Below are 19,866 nucleotides of genomic sequence, written 5' to 3' on the forward strand. Positions count from 1 at the left end.
ACGTCCTTGCTCTCTAGCATGGTGGCGATTTTCTCCCAATGCTCATTTGCCTTGTTCTCTTCATTGGGAGCCCATAGACTCCAACTATCACTATGAGAGGAAGGATACAATGCGAGACTCAGAGGCAACGACCTCGAGCTTTATGTCTTCGCCAACCAGCGGTTACAACAGAAAATGCTTTCTGATTCTCTCTCTCTCTTTCTATCACTTGGCAAAGTTAAACTTGGAGACTCACATCAGTGTGATGTGATTGGTATTAGAGATATCTCAATGCCTTTTAGCAATGGTTCTGATCTTACCATGTACCATGTTCATCAACTAACTTGTACTTTAATGTGTTGGTTAGCGTGATGACAACAGTTATTGTGAGAATCAAGCTCAACATAACACAACATGTGAACACACCTTTTGAGAATCTATGATTACTCAAAGGTCAAGAGTCACACCACTACTCTCTACACATTAACTATGTGTCATAGAATCATATTCTATGACACATAACTAATGAGTTACATATTCTCCATGACTATGAGTCTTCACATTCCCCAAGAGAGAGAGTGGTTGTTGTAAGTTAATGAAGAGAGATGGTGACTCTATATAAAGCACCCTCCTCATACTTCATACTAAGTTGGTTGTGACTCCTTGTAATGCTACATTTTCATTTATCATATTCTCCTTGTTAATATACATCTCCTTCTTCTTGAGTACTTCATTTTGTCTCTTATCCATCTTGTGTTTCTCTCCTCTCCTCTTTCCTCTCACACATACACATAACACACATCTCTTCCGCTACACAAGAATCACCATTGATTCATTACATTTATAAGGTAATATTTTCTTCCCAATCCTTTTGTATATTGAAAGGAAATATGATTATTGCAAAAGGGAATAAAGTTGGTTCCCTCTACCCAGTATTTGTTCATAAAAAGGAACACATTTTGGTTGTTACAAACCAACCTATGATGGGCATTTGGTATGGCCATTTAGGCCACATGTCACAAGATGACATGGAAATTCTTTCCCTCTATGGCCATTTACCTAAGTTGTCATTTTCTGATTTTGCATTTTGTGAATTTCCCAACATGGTAAGCAAACCAAAAATGCGCACAAGACCCGTATTAACTCATCCACTAGACCGTTGGATCTTGTTCACACGGATGTTTGTGGACCTATGCCCACAAGATCTTTGGGTGGTACATTGTATTTTGTCACTAGGAAAGTTTGGGTTTAACCGATTAAAGGAAAGGATGATGTATATCCTACTTTCATAAAATGACTTGTTTCATCACCACCACCATGTGACCTCGTTTGCCAAATGTATATGCTATTATAAAAGCTAATACAAAAATACTTATCTCATTTATCATGAAAAATTAGTGTTGAAATATTAATCATCTATGTCTTAGGGCAATTCTCTAACAAACGGGGTAAGGGCATAAAGCTTAAGGCTTTACGTTGAGACAATCAAGGTGAGTATACCTCTCACAAATTTGATGACTTTTGTAAGTCTAGAGGAATTGAGAGTGAGTTTACGGCTCCTTACAACCCTATCAGAAAGGTGTAGTTGAGAGGATGAATAGAACCATCTAGGATATAGTTGTCTTTATGCTACACCATGCAAACCTCTCGCAAGGTTTTGGGCAAAAGTTGTTTTAACAGTTCATGTAATCAATCTATCACTTATTACAGCCATAGTCCTAGAAGTGGTGTGCAAGAGTTGTGGATAGGCAAGACGCCTCATTATGATCATCTTAGAGTCTTTAGATGTGACACATATGTGCACATTCCAAAACAACTTAGGAAGAAATTGGATTATAAATGTAGAAAACATAATTTTCTTGGTTATGGAATTGATGGGCAATTTGGATATCGCCTATGGGATCCAAACACATGCACTATGGTCAGAAGTAACGATGTCATTTTTAATGAAACTTCAAACAAATATGCATAAACAATCCATAAAGGAGGTAGAAGCGAGAAAGGTGGTATTTAAGGATGATGTACCTTTTGTTGACGCAAAACAAAAAAATTCCACTAAGGTAGATGCTTCTACGTGTGGTCAACCATATAAAATTGTTGTTGGTCAACATAATGATGGCTAGAATAATTATGCTCAACATGATAATGTTCAACAAGATAACGTTCAAAATTATCTTTCCCAAGCATAACCTGATGGTATTCATGTTCGGGAATCATTAAGGAGATCTACGCGTGTCTCCAAACCATTTAGTAGATTTGCTGATTTTGTAATGCTAACAAATGCTAGTGAGATTTCATGTTACCATGAAGCTATATCAGTCAACAATCATGCTAAGTGGAAACATGCAATGCAAAGTGATAAATGGATAGTATCCATAAGAATGGAACTTGGGGACTTAGTGTAAAAGAAAGCACTAGCATGTAAATGGGTTTATATGTACAAATACACATGTATAAAGCTCATATTGTGGTAAAAGGCTTTAAACAAGAACAAGGAGTCAATTTCAATGAAATCTTCTCTCCAGTAGACAAGAAGACTATGTTACGCATGATGCTCACATTGGCTGCAAAGAGGTTCTTGAGTTATTTGAAATGGATGTAAAATTGTATTTTTGCATGGAGATCTTAGTGAGGAGATCTATGGAGCAACCGAAGGGTTATGAAATTCATGTTAAAATGCCTTTGGTATGTAAGATCAAGAAAAGTTTATATGGACTTACACAATCTCCTCAAAAGTGGTATAAAAAATTCAATGCTTTTATGAGGTCCCAAAGTTATGATAGGAGCAATGAAAACTCATCCCTATATACGAAGAAATGTCTAGATGACTCGTCTATAATTTTGATACTCTATGTAGATGACATGCTCATCATTTGTAAAAACAAGGATGAGTTGTCCAAGCTAAAGAAAAACCTGAGTCAAACTTTCGACATGAAAAATTTGGGAAATGTGAAACACATCCTTGGTATGCAATGAAAAATCAGGGCTTATACGAAGAAATGTCTAGATGACTCATATGTAATTTCGATACTCTATGTAGAGGACATGCTCATCGTTTGTAGAAACAAGGATGAGTTGTCCAAGCTAAAGAAAAATCTAAATCAAACTTTCAATATGAAAAATTTGGGAAATGCAAAACACATCCTTGGCATGCGTATTACTCGTGATAGGAGTAATGGGTGTATTTATTTGTCTCAATTTGAGTATGTATGTAAAATACTCAAGAAGTTTAATATGGAGAGTGCAAAACCTTTGACCACACCATTGTCTATGCATGTAAATTTGGGCAAAAATGAATGTCCTAAATCTGATGATGAAGAGTTCATGAGCAATATTCCATATCGGTCTATTGCTGGTAGTCTCATGTACGTTGTGATAACGACTAGGCCAAACATTGCATTTGCAATGGGAGCTATGAGCAGATTTTTGTCAAACCCTAATAAGAAGCATTGAGAAGCAATTAAAATAATATTAAGATATCTAAGTGGCATTAGGAATAAGTGTCTATGTTTGGGTGGTGGAAATATATCCATTATTAGATATATAGATTATGATTATGCTGGTTGTTTTTAAAATAGAAAGTCTACTTCGGGATACATTTTTCAGTTTATGGGAGGTGTTATATCTTGGAGATCTCGTCTCCAATAGTGCACTACTCTATTTACTACAAAAGGAGAGTATGCTGCAACCAATGAGGCATGTAAGGAAATTGTATGGTTTTCCAAATTAGCTTATGACATGGGCATACCTCAACTTGTACCCATCCTGTTTTGTGATAGTCAGAGTGCCATTGCATTGGCTAAAAACCCATTATACCATGAAAATGACCAAGCACATTGGAGTGCAATACCATTTCATCCGAGAATGCATAGTTGTTGGCTGCATCAGTCTTGAGAAGGTTGTTTCACAAGAAAATGTCGCATATGCATTGACCAAAACTCTATTGCATGATGCACTAGAGCATTGTTGTCACTCGAAGGGAATTGCTTAGTTCTTCTTGTTTCATGTATATTGTGTAATCTATTAAACAAGTAGGAGGTTCAAGTCTTGTACAATCTTCCCATCAGTTTCACCGAACCTCTTGGCCTTTAGTGGGAGTTAGTGGGAGATTGATACATAGTGTGAAAGGCCAAAAAGTTAATTCTCACTCTTCTTCTTCTTCTTCCAAAAAGATTTCCTTCATTAGTATTAAGAAAAAATGTCAGAAGGCTACAAAATGTACAATAAGAGAGTGTTATATACAAAGAAGATTATCAGGGCAAGGGCCAAGGGTGATAATATTTCCAGATCGGTCCTTGAGAGGAGACCGCGAACAGAGGCAACTTCCTCCATAACTATAGTAATTTTTTCCTTTTCTTAAGAACAACCTATAGCTTTATGAGGTAAACCACCTTGTCCCTTAGGAAGAAAGAGACAACCCTAAAAAACCCATAACTTCCCCCAAAAATACACCATCCCCCTCTCCCTCTTGTATTTCTACACTTGGGGTAGAAACATCGAGGTTGAATTAAAACCCCTCTCATACATGCACCATTCCCTTCTCGTGCAATCACTCATCAAGTGGTAGATGTATAATTTAAGTAATAGTTGTATTAACAATGCAAGCATTGAGTGGTTGACAAGGTGACAAAGATCAATGGGCATAATTTAATCAACACAAGTATCAACTAATGTGGCATACACCATTGAAAAAACACAACCCATGGACAAGCCTCTAACCTTATTGTGGATACCTAGACCAATGTAGCAATCATGTCACATCTACCAAGAAGACTTGAAAGAGGAATCAATAATGGAGGGGAATACTTGTGGAGATGGTGACAACAAGAGCTTGTAAACTAGCAACAAAGGAGGGGACAATATCAAATAAGTGGCACACCATTGATTGGATGGCCCAAGCAAAAATGAGGAGGTTCTCCGTCAAGAATGGAAAACAAGAAATTCATTTGTGCATAAACAATAAAAGGAGTTAGTGATAATAGGAATCCTCACGTAACACCAACAAATAATGTTATTTAGTGAGAAAGGAAGTGTGGGAGGGGGTAAAAGTAAATTTGACTAATTGTGATCAAAACCCTCTAGTCAAACCAATGTTTATTGTAAGCAATGAATGCAACAAACTATGTATCGTCATTAAGTAATAAAAGTTTCATTTCATTTTGTCATTTGCTCACATCTAACAGTGTATGCCCATGTGTGGTTAAAATTACACACTATAAATAATGTTTCCTAAATTGCTCAAAATCTTGATATAAAAAATCTGTAGGTCATGTATTCTTCTACATGATATGGTATGCATATTTGTATGTAATAGTTCAGACTTTATTGCAAGAGGCTCAATAACTTACAATGGCCCATATGCTTGTGCCTTCTCTTATAACAGAAGCATGAACCACACTCCCCCTATTTTTATTATCTCTTCTAAAAATTAAGGTTTAGATTTTTTGCCAACACCATGGCTATATACATTCTACAATGAAGCATGCCATTTATGGAAATCCATGGTCTAGTGGAAAAGGCTAGACAAATTCATTGTTGTTTTAAGGTGCGACTATTCCTATAACGACATTTACTATCAATTTGCTTTAAATGTGTTGCACCAACAACAAAAAATTGCATCTCCCAATTACAACATATGCGACCAAGGAAGCCGAAACTATGTTATATATCTTTTCTTGTCTTGCTCATTTACATTATTATTGACAATGTGTCGCTCATTGTTTGTCATTATAATTTCCTATTTTTAAGTTTCGCGAGTTCTTTTGGTTTTTAGGCATCCAACAATGAGACCTCAAACCATTATAGTCTTTTTCCCATGGGTACATTTCTAGGCTCTTTTGACGATATGTTCTTTCACAATCTATTCCATTTAATCAACTTACATTTGATCCTTGTTGGCCTTTTCAAATCTACTTTGTTCACCCATTACATTGATTTGATAACACTTACATTGTGTAAGAAACAACCTTAAGAAATTGTATTGGGTGAGAAACGTCGGCAACTGGAATTAAACTATTACGTGATATTAATTTTCAATCATTCAAGTGGACTTTGTAACAATATTAAAAGCGTCGCACACACCATTACTACCTCGATATGGATCAAGAATAAACAAAGAAAAGTTATTATGTGATTTGTTGGATTGTTATTGTTATGGGTAATATAAAGAATAACACTACAATCTTGAATATAAAATTGTATCTCAAAGCAAACATTTGATGATACACAAAATCAGAACCCAAAGAAATAAAACAAATGAGTCTTTACCAAAGCGCAAAACTGAATTTACACGCAAGCTACTGGCTAACCATGCCCCTATCTTGGATACGCAAGTTAACAAATTTAGTATCAGAATTTGGTCTCGGATCGCACTTACACATATCTCCCATATTAGTTAAAAACATTACAATTGAGCTTCCAAGGGTTATATCACATCAACACTCGCATAAGGAGAATAAGCCAATGTGCACAATGTCGATAATCAACGAGGTTGATCATTCAAACCCTCTCATCCATTTACATAGAACCTTGAAGGTGAACACGTCACAATTTCTTTTACATCATTTTTTGCTTGCAAGTTTACATTTGAATCTTCAATCATTTGAATCAAAGAATGAACATCACACCACGCCAACAATCTCTCACATTCTTCTTATGACTGTAGTTGATGTGGAGTCAAAAGTATTTAAGGTATGGAGAGATTTCCTTTTATAAAAATAATATGAAGCAAAATGTACACCATGGCTCCTCAAGTGAATTTAATAAAAAGCTTTTAAGATATTAATAAAAAGTCAGCTTTGCTTTAAGAACACACCATGACTTGCAATGAAAACACTAAAAGCATTCCATGTTGAAAGCATGACATATCCTCCCAACAAGTTAAATATAAATGCCAGATCCTCGTGACCGCATAAAATTGATATTTCTCAAAAGCCACTTGAAATTCTCGACCACAACCAGAACAAATTCCCTATGGGAAATTGCATGCTAAATCCTAAAATATATGGTGATTTCCCCAATTTTCCATGTAAACAATAGACTAACTAGATAGTATCCATACAATGTTATAAAATATGGTTAATTAGAGATGTAGTGCTTTGACTTGCTAAGTTAGAAGGTTTGACTTCCAAGAGTAGAGTAGGTAAAGAGAACAAAGATGGCATTCTTCTTAGTTTTTCGACTATACTTAACCACGATCTAAAGTCCCCCGAAATACTCTTCCCAAAAGGTAAAAGCGAAGAAGCTATAAAATTCCTCGGCGAAGACTCCCACACATGCAAAGATGATGAGTTCCATGTCACATGCATAAAGCAAATAATTCCGTGCCATTCATTGTTCATGTACAAAGAGTGCATAATTTCCTCTTGCCCCATATGTCTTGTTATTTTGCCACACACAAAGTTTTCATGACTCGAATGAAGGGTAATCCATCTTTTTGGCCTTTTAAGGGCACAGCAATAATGAAGATTCTGAATTTCGTTCAAGTAAATGTGCATAGCGCACTCACATACACACCATGCGCACATTCGAACCCCAATCTATGAAGTTAAGAAACTTCAATTATCCCTAGTATATTGCCCACAAGCACATTTCAAGATCAATCTATCAAGATAGACATCTCATGAAGTGTGTGCATCTCTTTCATAGAAGCTTGAATTAGGCTTTGGGCAATCCCCTAGAAATGGGTCCTTTCTTGGCATCACAACTAAACATCTTCTTTGGAAATCTCAAGCTCTTCGTGATTCTCCTCCTTATCTTCCCTTGTACAAATGCAAAGATTGGCAACACAAGCGCTCAATCTTTCAAGATAGACATCAAATGAGGTGGGTGCATCTCTTTCATAGAAGTTCCGATTAGGCTTTTGGCAATCCCTAGAAATGAGTCCTCTCTTGGCATCACGACCAAGAATCATCTTTGGATATCTCGCATTCTTCATAATTCTCTTGTTCATCTTCCCTTGTACAAATGCAAAGATTGGCAACACAAGTGCAACACCCCCTTCAATATTAGGGGGTTGTAGGACCTCATGCGGTCACCATGAGATTAAATTCCCAATAGGTATAGATCCAGGGTGCGGAACACCTCAATTCTTCATGTCTTGTATTAATGGAAGCACCTTGATCATTCAAATAGATTCAAAGGATTTCTTGGTGGACAACATCGACTACAACAACAAGACACTCATTATGAGAGATCCCTTGATGTCCGATTGTGCACATCTTAACTCTTTTAGTGCTGGTCTTGACATAAACCTTGCCAACAAAGGACTTGTGCTCGGACGAGATACGATCCTCCTCCTAAACTGCTTTTCCTTCACTCAAACAGTGGATTTCCTCACAAATCAATATGATTGCCATGGTCCCACATGCTTAGCCTTCATCGGTGGATGCCACAACCATGACTTCTTCACAAGTTGTTGTAGAGTGATAGATCCAGGCAATCGAATTGACCTTTACACAATGCAATGCACATCCTACACAAGCATTTACAGTCCACAGGACCCTATTTACAGCCCCACTTCATGGTCCTATGGGATCGAAATTCAATGGAACAACCTCCCTTCTGAACTCATGGAAGATTGTAGCACATGTCAAGCAAAGAAAGGTATCTGTGGTTATGACCCCAGAGAGGAACAAAAGTTCAGATGCATGTGTCACTCATCCCTTGGATGCAAAGGTATACAAAAGATGGGCTCAGTTCGGAATATGGGAAGCTTTTCACGCAACTATTTCCAGCTCATTTTTTTGTTCTTTTTTGCTTGGTGCAGGCTGCTTTCCTGGCTCATGTCCAATAGAGCGGACGAGGTTGGTCATCGGTAAGCTCATGAAGACTACATAATGACCTAGCAAAAAACTCATATAGACATAATCTAGCACTAAAATCCCATATAGACCAACCATCTCACAGGTTTGGCAATGGATCACATATATAGCCATACCATAAATTTGCATTTCACAAACTAGCAATACATTCACATATAGCCATAAGAAGAGCATAGAAATCTTTTCCTCATTGTACATATCTTGCATACAAATGCCTGCATCTCATTTCATAAAACTTGTTTTCCTTATTGTTTATATCTTGCATATATATCTTGGCTTCATGGTGTCCATCTTTCTTTCTTTGATTGCACGTATGCCTTGACCTCATCATATACATCTTGTTCTCCTCATTTCACACATCTTGCATATAGACTTTGGGCTCATTTCATAGATTTCACACATGGGTAAAATCTAGCTATGTTGTTCAGGTATCTCTACCAATTTTAGGCACTTAGATGGCCAAAGGAATGTACTTTTTTGAATGTCCAACTTCACTGGTGGTTCAAACCTATGATGGATATGCCTCCTTTGGAAAGACCTCACAAATTTAAATATAGTACTTTTAAAATGTTCCCAATTTCATGAGATAATACACAATATAAAATTAGAACAATAGTAATTCAGTAGGATACATCCAAAAGCACTACTTTTTGAGTCACCATTTCATGCTTTTATCCACGTATTCAATGCCAGTGTTTTCCCTGATCCACAGGAATCACAACAGCAGGGATATTCTTGATCGTGGCAGGTGCATTATGCCTCTTCCTTCGTCCATGGCAAGTCCGATTCCGGAAGATCCGCTCCGACTCGATTGGATATAGCCAAGATTATTTTGGCTCGGACAAACAAACCGGAATGGAGCTCGTCCACGTCATTGCCACAATGACAGGTCCAATCCCACTCACACTCTTCTCTTACAAAGAGCTCTCTCATGCAACTGAAGGCTTCTCAGAAGATCTACTCCTCGGGGACGGAGGCTATGGCATCGTATACAAAGCTAAGTTTTGTGATGGGCGGTTATTGGCGGTTAAGCGGTTAAACCACCTCCATCACCGACGCCTTGAACACTTCTACAACGAAGTGAGGATCTTATCACAGGTGAAACATCCAAACCTTGTCCAACTTGAGGGCTTCTGTGTCGAAGGCCGAGACCTCCTCCTTGTCTATGAATATGTGTGCAATGGCACATTAGAAGAACACATCCATGGACATAGCAAGCAGCTCAAATGGGAGAAGAGGCTCAACATAGCATGTGAGATAGCAAATGCATTGGAATACCTTCATTTCGCAGTGTCACCACCGATATATCATCGAGATGTGAAGACAAGCAACATCCTTCTTGATGAAGAACTCCGGGCAAAAGTTGCAGATTTTGGGTTGTCAAGACTAGTACCGATGGAAGCAACCCATGTCTCTACAGGTCCTCAAGGTACCCCTGGCTATGTAGATCCAGAGTATCATCAATGCTACCAAGTTACAGACAAAAGTGATGTCTTTAGCTTTGGTGTTGTGCTTCTTGAGCTGATTTCTAGCAAGAAGGCTGTTGATCTCTCTCGCCCACATACTGAAATCAACCTCTCTTCACTTGCCATCGATCGGATTCAGAAAGGAGCTATGAATGAGCTTTTGGATGAAGAGATAATAATGGGTCCCTCTTTGTGTGACAGTGCCCAAGAAGTGGGCAAGCTCGCCTTCCGCTGTATCGCCTTAGAACGCAGAGCTCGCCCGGACATGAGAGAAGTTTCCGCCCAACTCGAGCTCATCCGTTCGAACCTCCAAAAACAACACCTCAACACCTAGGCACAGCTTCTTCTTGCCCGAGTCGGGCTAATAGGTTACTAGTTTTGAGGGTTAGTCAAGATTCTCTTTTCTAGTATTGGGTTGCTCGAACATAGGGCACTTGATCATTTGACTAGCAAGGCCTTGGTTTCGTGATGGCTACTAAGCCCTTGGCTAATTGGGTGATGGGTTCTAGAATTCTCGAAAATTTCTTTAGGGGTTGGTCCTTGGGCATTAGTATTTGGGTATTCGGATATTTGATAGTGTCTGCATCTCTACCCATGGATTCTTGTCTTATATTGGTTCTAGGAATCCTTAGATGCCAGTACCAGCATCTAGTCCTCAGATGCAACTAACTATCCTTGGATAGCCATACCAATATTGGGTCCTTGGATATATCAACACTATTACAAGGCTCTTATATATTGACTCTGCCTTTCTGATACGTCATCTTTCTATTTCCCTACCAAACATCTACATCCCTTCCCTTTTTATCCATCTCATAACATAGAATCAATCTTGACGATAGTCCTTCGATATTCATCAATTTCATAGTGTGATTGATCATGATCATTGCCCTAGCACACTCCTCTCATTACTACACCACTATCACACAAGACTTAGTTTAATAGTCCTTGTTTATATCCTGCAACTCATCCCTCCCCCAAAGATTTTGTACCTTGCAAACTTTATAACTATGATTTCCTAGGATTATGACCTTCCAACTTTCAAGTAACATCAACCATTGACCACCTTCATGGAAGGGTTGCAACCATACTCATACAAATGTGTTTTGTATACCTTACTATGTGGTGAGTAACAAGTATGTCAATCCACAAGAAACAAATCGAGGACCTCAACCCTTGGAAAGCTTTTTTGAGTTATCATGTTCTATACCTCCACTCTCAATATGTCTTACTCCTTTGCAACATCTCTCATTGTCCGAATCTTAAAATATGTGATGAACCATTTATGTCTAAAATCCCTTGTACCATATATAACCTTTTTTCATTTGCTACATATTTTCTTCTCCTTGAGAGATGGAGAGATTATTTGTTTTTTTATGAACCCATGTATCTTTTTCCTGATGCATGATGCTGATTTTCTTAAAAGATTGTGTGCTATACTAGAACTTTATAAAAAGTTGCCTCTCCCGAGTTTATCAGTACTCGATTCAATGATCAAATGTAAGATGCTCACAAATCAACTCCTGGTTTATGGGTAGTTCAGTCCATATGATTTCCATACTGATGACGAAATAAACACAATCTTGATACTTGCATTTGATATATAATGCTATAACTAAGAATGTTGATAGTAACGATTACAATTAAGATTGATCAGCACAAACCCATAAAAGATGTATGATATAAGAGAATAAAGACCTCAGTGACAGCTAATAACCACTGAGTACAATGATTAAGAAGTTAGAGAGACTACACATAGAGAGAGCATCAATTTTTTATACAAAAGTTCTAAAAGATTTTGTGAAAGTTTGACTAATGCATTCAGTATATAATGAAAAAGCCAGGGGGCTTCACAATTACATAGCAACCCATACAGATGAGCTATTTGTCGGAAAGAAGCGAAAATCTCCCAACAAAATATATGGTCTAAACCCTAAAAGAAACCCAGCTTGCTGGCACTGATAAAGCAAACCAACTTATATATGTTCATTCATGCCTTGTACAGAGAACCCAAACAAAGGGGAGATGTCAGCCTAATAATGACATCAACTTCTTTAAGATGATCACAGTGACCCACACAAAACCCTACTAAAAACAGTTAATCAAATTCTTCACTCACTTCACTTCCGAGGTCGTCGAGGTCATCTAGATCATCATTATCAAAATCCATATCATCAAACTCAACGTCGGAAAGATAGCTCTCTATTCCATAACCTGGTATAACAGATCTCGCTTCGGTGATTATTCTATCTATCTCTTCTACACTTTGTGATGCTTCGACTTGATATTCAGCACCCAACTCTGCTCCTTCAGCTAGATCAGCTGGCAAATTCTTCAAGAACCATTCATGTGCCTTGATTTCTGCCATGCTTATCCTCTGAGACCCAAAAGCCCAAAAAAAATCTCTCTTCCTCTTGTATTAGTTATATTTGGAATCCTCGCTTCATAACAATATTCCATAAACAAAATTATCTATTGTTCTATAAAACACTAGGTTTTTGCATCACGTTTCTTGCATTAAATTTACAAGCAACATTGAATCTTTGGATTCAGTTTGTACTGTTTCCTGTGTATCAGTTTTTGCCACATTCAAATTTCTTTCTCGTCCTCTCTACCTTCATCAAGCAATCTCTTGTATTAAAGGCATATCCAAAAATGAAAACAAGTAAACCTACTTGCGATGGGTCTCCAACAAATATGCGCGACAATAGCTCTCGACACTCCGGTGAAAGCGGCATATGATCTGGGATTGTATACTGAACGTTCAATATCCTCTATAGTAACAGAAAAGAAAACATGTTGTCAAAATAATACACATCAAAACAAATCTGTAAGGGCTCTATATAAACAACAATGAGACAATTGGAAAATTTGTGAAATAGCATATAATACCCGAATAGTCTTCCTAAAATTACGAGGATCTTCAGGATCTTCAAATGGGTAGGACCCCATCAGCATAACGTATAAGGTCACCCCACACGACCACACATCTGCTATCTGAAAACAGCAAAGAATGCCAAATAAGGGGAGAATCCAAGCATATCAACAAAATTAGGGTAACACCTCATAAACTCTAACATAAGCAATTGAAACGAACTACATTATAAAGGCATGACATCATTTTCTATAATTTCAAGATGCCTTGCCATCGAGCTCCGCATCTTCAACAAATTCTTATTTCAGATGCATTTGCCAACAAATTCCTTCTTTCACATGATTTTCTAGATGTCTTACCACCAAACAGTACTTCAAGTTAATACCTTTCCATCATATTCCTTCTTTGCTAAGACCTCTGGTGCAATGTACGCAGGTGTGCCAACTGTTGACTTTGGTTGTGAATGAAGCAGAGATGACTACATAAAAGATCACCTTAAGTTTACACATCAAGGAAAGATTACAGCTAAGTCCCAACACATCAAGGAATGGGCACATACAAAATGTCCAAATTTCCAGATGAACGTTATTACCTTGGAATAACCAAAGTCACAAATTTTGAGTCGTGGTGCTTGGCTTCCATCCAGCAAAGTGTTCTCCAGCTTCAAGTCTCGATGACATATTTGCTGGTAAGAGAGAGCAAGCAACAAAGACGAAATGCGATGAGATAAAGAACTCATGAAGACTAAGATTACAATGAGAGAAAAATGCTTATCCATTAATGAAAATTGAATCAAACTCTATACCATTGTGTGACAGTAGCTAACACCAGAGATGAGCTGTTGGAAGAAAAAACGTGCCTGGAGTGCAAGGCCATATCAAGCAAAGGTAATGATGGCATGTCATTCCAGATTATGGATTTCTGTGGGCATGTCAAGATTCAAATGCAAGAAATGGCAGTCAAGAATCAAGATGCAGAACTATGAAAGAATCATGTCGATAGCGTGACGCGAACCTCGTCTTCACTGAACTTCCCAGCATTACAGATACGATCAAAGAGCTCCCCACCAGCCGCATATTCCATAACTATGGCCAAATGAGAAGGGGTCAGGAATACCTGCATATGAGTAAAATTCAGGACATTATTATCACATTTCAATCAGAAAAATCACCCATCCACTTGTTCGCTCTTTGGGACCCCTGGATAAATTTGCACTACCTCCTTGAACCGGACAATGTTAGGATGCCGCAAAGACCTGTGATTCACGATTTCACGCTTCACGTTTTCATCAATCTGAAAGAAAATTCAAGGTTAGCGACTTACTCAAGGTACAGTTCACTTGTAGATAAACAATCAATCACTCAGAAAAAATGGGCCTGGAGAAATGGTTAAAGACTTTACGGTGCAAGATTCAAATTGTCTAGCGTCTTGCAACACTATTATACACAAATTACAGTATTTACTGTGCAAGAATAGTCGTCTGTACACGTGCTGATAGAGACAAGCAGAATGAACAAACTAGTGAAGCTGTAGTTGAGCCATAGAATTGCAAACAGGAGCAAGGCAAAAAATATCAGACATTAAGTGTATGTATGCTCGAAGAATGTCCCTGGTTATGGATTTATCAAGGTGAAGGTTCCTGTTTAAGCTACCAAAGAAGCCATAGCAGGGTAAATCTGAAAATACACACAAATCAAGCTACAAAGAAGTCACTTTCGTGCACATCAGGTGAACAGGAGGAGAATGAAGACGTGTCATAGCTCTACAGAACTACAGATGCAAAAGTCCACTTCATGTAAAATTATCATGGAGGAAGAGAAAGACGGATAGTAATGCATCAGAACACGTAGCAGTACACATCTATGCTTAGAAGAAGAAGAAGAAGAAGAAGAAGGATGTAAGGAGGTTGTGAAGAAGACATACAGAAATGAGAAAATAAGCGGGATAGAGAGGCCAGGAAGCCATAGCAGTAAACGCATCTATTTATGGTGGAAAGAAGCAAGAAACAAAGAAACCATAATCGCAAGCAGCGAAACCCTGATATCAATAAACAGAATAATTGGGGATGGGAGAGAGAGAGAGAGGTCAAGACGCCATAGCTGTAAACATATCTGGGAGAGAGGAACCAAAGAAGCCATAGCTCAGACATCGAAGACAACAATTACAGACATATATGTTGATATCAGAAAGCAGAGGAATGGAAGGAAGAAGGAAGAGAGGGCATAAAAAAGAAGAGTACCTTCTCGCCACGCTGTATGTATTTGATGGCTACAGGCTCCTTGGTGATCTTGTCGCGCATGAGACGGGCGACACTGAAATTGCCTGTCCCGAGCTCCCCTATGAGCTCGTACCTGTCGTTATCATCATGGATGGGGATATCCAGGGAGCTCCCTCCCATCCCTGCTCCTCCTACACCTGCACCGCTAGGGGCACTCGATATGCGTTCCATCAGAAATTACCAGGAGATAATGTGGGTGTGTGTGACAGTGTGAGAGCGGTGTATAAAAGAAGAAATTCTTGATAGATCTGCAGAAGAGAAGAAACGAAGCGGGATGACTGATTTGTGTCCCTGCTAGACCTGAAAACAGACGGATAGAAATCAGGCAAAAAAAAAGGAGATGAATATGGTGATGGTGATGGTGATGGTGATGGTGATGGTGATGGTGAAGAAGAAGAAGAAGAAGAAGAAGAAGAAGAAGAAGATACGTGATGGTGAATCGTGAAGCAGAATATGGTGGTGGTGATTGTTACGATTATGATCAAAGATTAAGATTGAGACGAAGAAGAAGACGAAGATGCAGATTAAGATTGAGACGAAGAAGAAGAAGAAGAAGAAGATGATGATGATGATGATGATGATGATGATGATGATGATGGTAGTGGTAGTGGTGAGAAAAAAAGATGATGATGAAGACGAATCAAATACAGGAGGGAATAATTTATCACTTGGATTTTGATGGATCGAAGCTCGGAAGGCGGCGGCGCAGGGAGGAGGGGGGAGCTCTTAATGGCTTCTTCGTATTATTTTTAGGTTTCCATGTGTATCGAAGGGAGATGGTTAGGAAGAATCAGGGTTAGGGTTGAGAGATATGTTAGGGTTAGGGTTAGGGTTAGGGTTAGGGTTAGGGTTAGGGTGGGATTGTTTTGTATAACAGTCTTTTCATGACACCATGGCTCTGCTCTGCTCTGCTCTGCAAGCGGTCGATCGAAGAAGAAGAAGAAGAAGGAGAAGGAGAAGAAGAAAGAATTATTTTCTACTTACTTATAAAATTAAATTAAATAAATAAAGTAATGCTTTCTTCTTTTTTCTTTTCGGTTTATTAATAATAATTGAGAAATATGAGTATGTATCAGTATGTATGAATGAATGTAGGAGGAAGTAGCATTGGTTTTCTATAATTATCAAGAATGCCCCTAGAGGTATAATAATGAGGATGTATGAATGAATGAATGTAGGAGGAAGTAGCATTGGTTTTCTATAATTATCAAGGATGCCCCTAGGGGTTTTAGGGGTCCTTTCTGATGTGTCAAATAATACGGGTATGTATGAATGAATGTAGGAGGAAGTAGAATTGGTTTTCTATAATTATGAAGGATGCCCCTAGCGGGGGGGGGGGGGGGGGGTTCCTTTCCGATGTGTCTCTTGACCACTCCAATCTTTTCTGAGAGGAGGAAGTAGAATTGGTTTTCTATAATTATGAAGGATGCCCCTAGGGGTTGGGGCTGGGGGGCCCTTTCCGATGTGTCTCTTGACCACTCCAATCTTTTCCGCGACAACCCTCGGCCGCCCGCACCCACACATCTCTCTCTCTCTCTCTCTCTCTCTCTCTCTCTCTCCTCTCTCTCTCTCTCTCTCTCTCTCTCTCGTGTTGGCTTGGTGGTTTACACCATAACATGAAAGAGATAAACTTGAGAGAACCCAAGGTCAATCCTCATAGAGATCTTGGCGTAGGCCCCCTCTCATAGATTGCAATCAATAAAACTCTCTCTCTCTCTCTCTCTCTCTCTCTCTCTCTCTATCTATCTATCTATCTATCTCTTCTTTGATTCGGAATACACTTGTCATTTCAACCATACTTACCCACAACCATGGCAAACACTCGTGACAAGTGTTGATGGATAGATATCCACTTGTTGGGTTCCCCCCTCACACCACGCTCTCTAGCAATCAGAACAATGTGTTCTAAACATTGGGCATGGAGCAATATGGACCATATGATTGATTGTATACGGAAAGAAATTGCTTGCTAGCATTAATTCACGTCGCCTTGCAAAGGAGCAACGTTCTTTGTATTGGGGAACTGTATTTTATTTCAAAGTTGTAAACCTAGAGTAAAGAGTGCTTTGTCGCGTGTGTGGATGATTTCAAACTAAAACTATAAACAATTCTACGATGATGGCAACATCATACCCATTGCTCAAACACTGGACCCCATGCCCTCTGGTTTTATCATTTTAATAAGTTAACACAGTGAAATCATAAGCGATAGCGTTGTAGGGACCTCTTATCTTATGTATAAATGTAACTCTCTTTCATTTTGTGCTTTAGCGCATAACGTCTTTATCAAGTCCTCGTCTTGATTTGACTCTACATCCATGTTTCTGTATTCTGCAAGTGGTTGTGACCCCTTTTGATTCCACATGCTCTTGTCTACATACTACGAACTACATTCATTTTGTATTGTTTTTTCTTATATATGCTTGCATTTTCATCCTTGCTTTTATCCAATGCCATATTTTACCATCTTCCCTACCATGAAGGATGCTACCATCACTTCTTTGATACCTCCAATCAAGGTCTTAAGAATATGTGTGTGTGTGTGTAGCTACTCTCAACGAAGAACTTTTATCATCACAATCCAAAACTATTTTAAAAAGGGGGTCAATGAATAGTAAAGTGCCACACTCGATAACATGTCTATGTTAAGCATTCATACTTACTTTGCCCATTGAACATGATCGATCACACTACTAACAATGAACATTAAAAACAAATTATCAATGCAATCAACAAAGTAGAGATTCATCATTTGTAGGAGAACAATAGATGCGTGGTCATTTCATATTGCCAACCTTACGATGACACCACAATATCCTTTATCGCCTAACTAATGGTGCATGCCATATGGATAACAATATCTTAAGTAATTCTCACCATTTTGGCCTCTCTCAAATTTATGTCATTATGATCTAGTCTTGACTTATTTACCATATCTTTCTCATTTTATAAAACGTGCATATTGTCGTTGATATTCTAGTATTTGTAGGACAAACATCTATTTATCATTCCTCGCTACAAGATTACATATGGAGTGTGTGTGTGTGTGTTTGGCCGAATGTACTTTTTGTCATACATAAAATGTTTATATATTTTAGCATTTTGTCATACATATTTGTCATTTGTTGTCAAAATTTGTTTGCACAATGCTTTGTCATGCCTAGATCACGTATGTGTTTGTCTTTCGATAACCTCAAGAAGACACCACTTATTTTACATATCGAGACGATATAATTCATTATTTGCAAGTTGCAGCATATCGATCACTGCTCAACAATAAAGTTCACCATCAAATAAAGGTTTTTCTCTTTTGCATAAAGCTCATCATTACAACTTGTTATGAGCATGGAGCAAAAGTGTGAAGGAATCTAACAGTAGCTTGAATAATTGCATTGAGAAGTTTGTGGAGTTTTTTAAATGTATAACAAAGTCAATATAGAATGAAAGACATATTGGTTGGCTTTAACGTTCCCACAAATGATAATGTGGGTTGGGCTCAGAATCCTCGCTCTTAAAACGAGAAAGGTACATTCACAAATAAGTGAGAAATGGCTTGCTTGAAATATGAGTACGGAGTCCGACAATATGGAAGATGAAATTAACTTTCCTTTGCGTGAAACGATGCATTATTGTGCCAATTGTTGGATCCCTCAAGATCTATCATAAAGAATATATGCTCTCGTCACTTTAAATTTTTCCCAAGCTAGAGAACATCTCCATTATAGCAGAAACCAAAGTTGATTGTTAGTGTTACTAAATTTGAAGACATGGTAAAGTATGTGCAAGGCACTTATCTCAAGACTCAAACCATTTGTGGCGAGTTGTGTATGCACATATGCACAAATAAACATACATATAAAGTAATGCATAAAAGTGGATTCTAATATATTCCTCTACAACATATTGGCCTATCTCATTTAGATCAAATATAAATACATTGTAATATAATGCAAACATTTACATTAGAATTCCTAGGATGAATGCAAGAAAGATGGAGTTCCTTTGTAAGGCCACTATGCTTATCATTAAAAACCTAGTCACCTATCTTGAGGTTGAGCCATGCTCCAAATAACAATATGTATATATTGATCACATCCCAATAATAAATGCAAGGTATACATAATACACACAATAGTTGGTGACTCTTTAATATCAAGTTTAGCACGATACACGAAATAACCATATGGGCAACCATGTGTGCGCTCTTAAACGGGTGGAGCCATAAGGGCACATTGCCCCTGACAAGGGGATTGGGGAAGAAGAGAGAGATATGTATAGAAGTAGCAGTAGTGACGTTTTGATTTATCTATAGGTTGCTTCATCCTACTATAGGAATTGCTTCAATTGTTTCATTGGGCATATTCCCATGGCATTAAAAACGTTTACATACCATTTCAAGCACCTAAATATTATCTCCATCAACTAATGTTCAAACATGGACACTCT

The 19,866-nt window shown here is 38.1% G+C and overlaps 2 protein-coding genes and 1 long non-coding RNA gene across 3 annotated transcripts; 1 reads left to right on the plus strand and 2 right to left on the minus strand.

Moving 5' to 3' along the window:
- Window positions 1-7,856: 7,856 nt before the first annotated feature.
- Window positions 7,857-11,639, plus strand: LOC147856436 (LEAF RUST 10 DISEASE-RESISTANCE LOCUS RECEPTOR-LIKE PROTEIN KINASE-like 1.1). The gene is made up of 3 exons (XM_087329236.1): window positions 7,857-8,655; window positions 8,747-8,794; window positions 9,514-11,639. Exons 1-3 carry the CDS (start codon window positions 7,857-7,859, stop codon window positions 10,599-10,601), a joined length of 1,935 nt encoding a protein of 644 aa, XP_087185362.1. The 3' UTR covers window positions 10,602-11,639.
- On the minus strand, window positions 8,907-10,219 carry LOC147856437 (uncharacterized). The gene is made up of 2 exons (XR_015530684.1): window positions 10,080-10,219; window positions 8,907-9,964 (listed from the first exon to the last, which is right to left on the minus strand). It is a non-coding gene; the product is annotated as an uncharacterized LOC147856437 (long non-coding RNA).
- Window positions 11,640-12,063: 424 nt separating the features above from the next.
- LOC147856438 (serine/threonine-protein kinase SRK2A-like) lies at window positions 12,064-15,657 on the minus strand. The gene is made up of 9 exons (XM_087329237.1): window positions 15,382-15,657; window positions 14,361-14,435; window positions 14,157-14,258; window positions 13,948-14,001; window positions 13,735-13,827; window positions 13,528-13,620; window positions 13,160-13,264; window positions 12,943-13,041; window positions 12,064-12,644 (listed from the first exon to the last, which is right to left on the minus strand). The coding sequence occupies exons 1-9, from the start codon at window positions 15,589-15,591 to the stop codon at window positions 12,366-12,368; spliced, it is 1,110 nt and encodes a 369-aa protein (XP_087185363.1). The 5' UTR covers window positions 15,592-15,657; the 3' UTR covers window positions 12,064-12,365.
- Window positions 15,658-19,866: the final 4,209 nt, after the last annotated feature.

This window comes from Azolla caroliniana, unplaced genomic scaffold (assembly GCF_043228905.1).
Source record: "Azolla caroliniana isolate FFs.n. ecotype wild unplaced genomic scaffold, voAzoCaro1.0.p SCAF_13, whole genome shotgun sequence".
NCBI classification, from domain to species: Eukaryota; Viridiplantae; Streptophyta; class Polypodiopsida; order Salviniales; family Salviniaceae; genus Azolla; species Azolla caroliniana.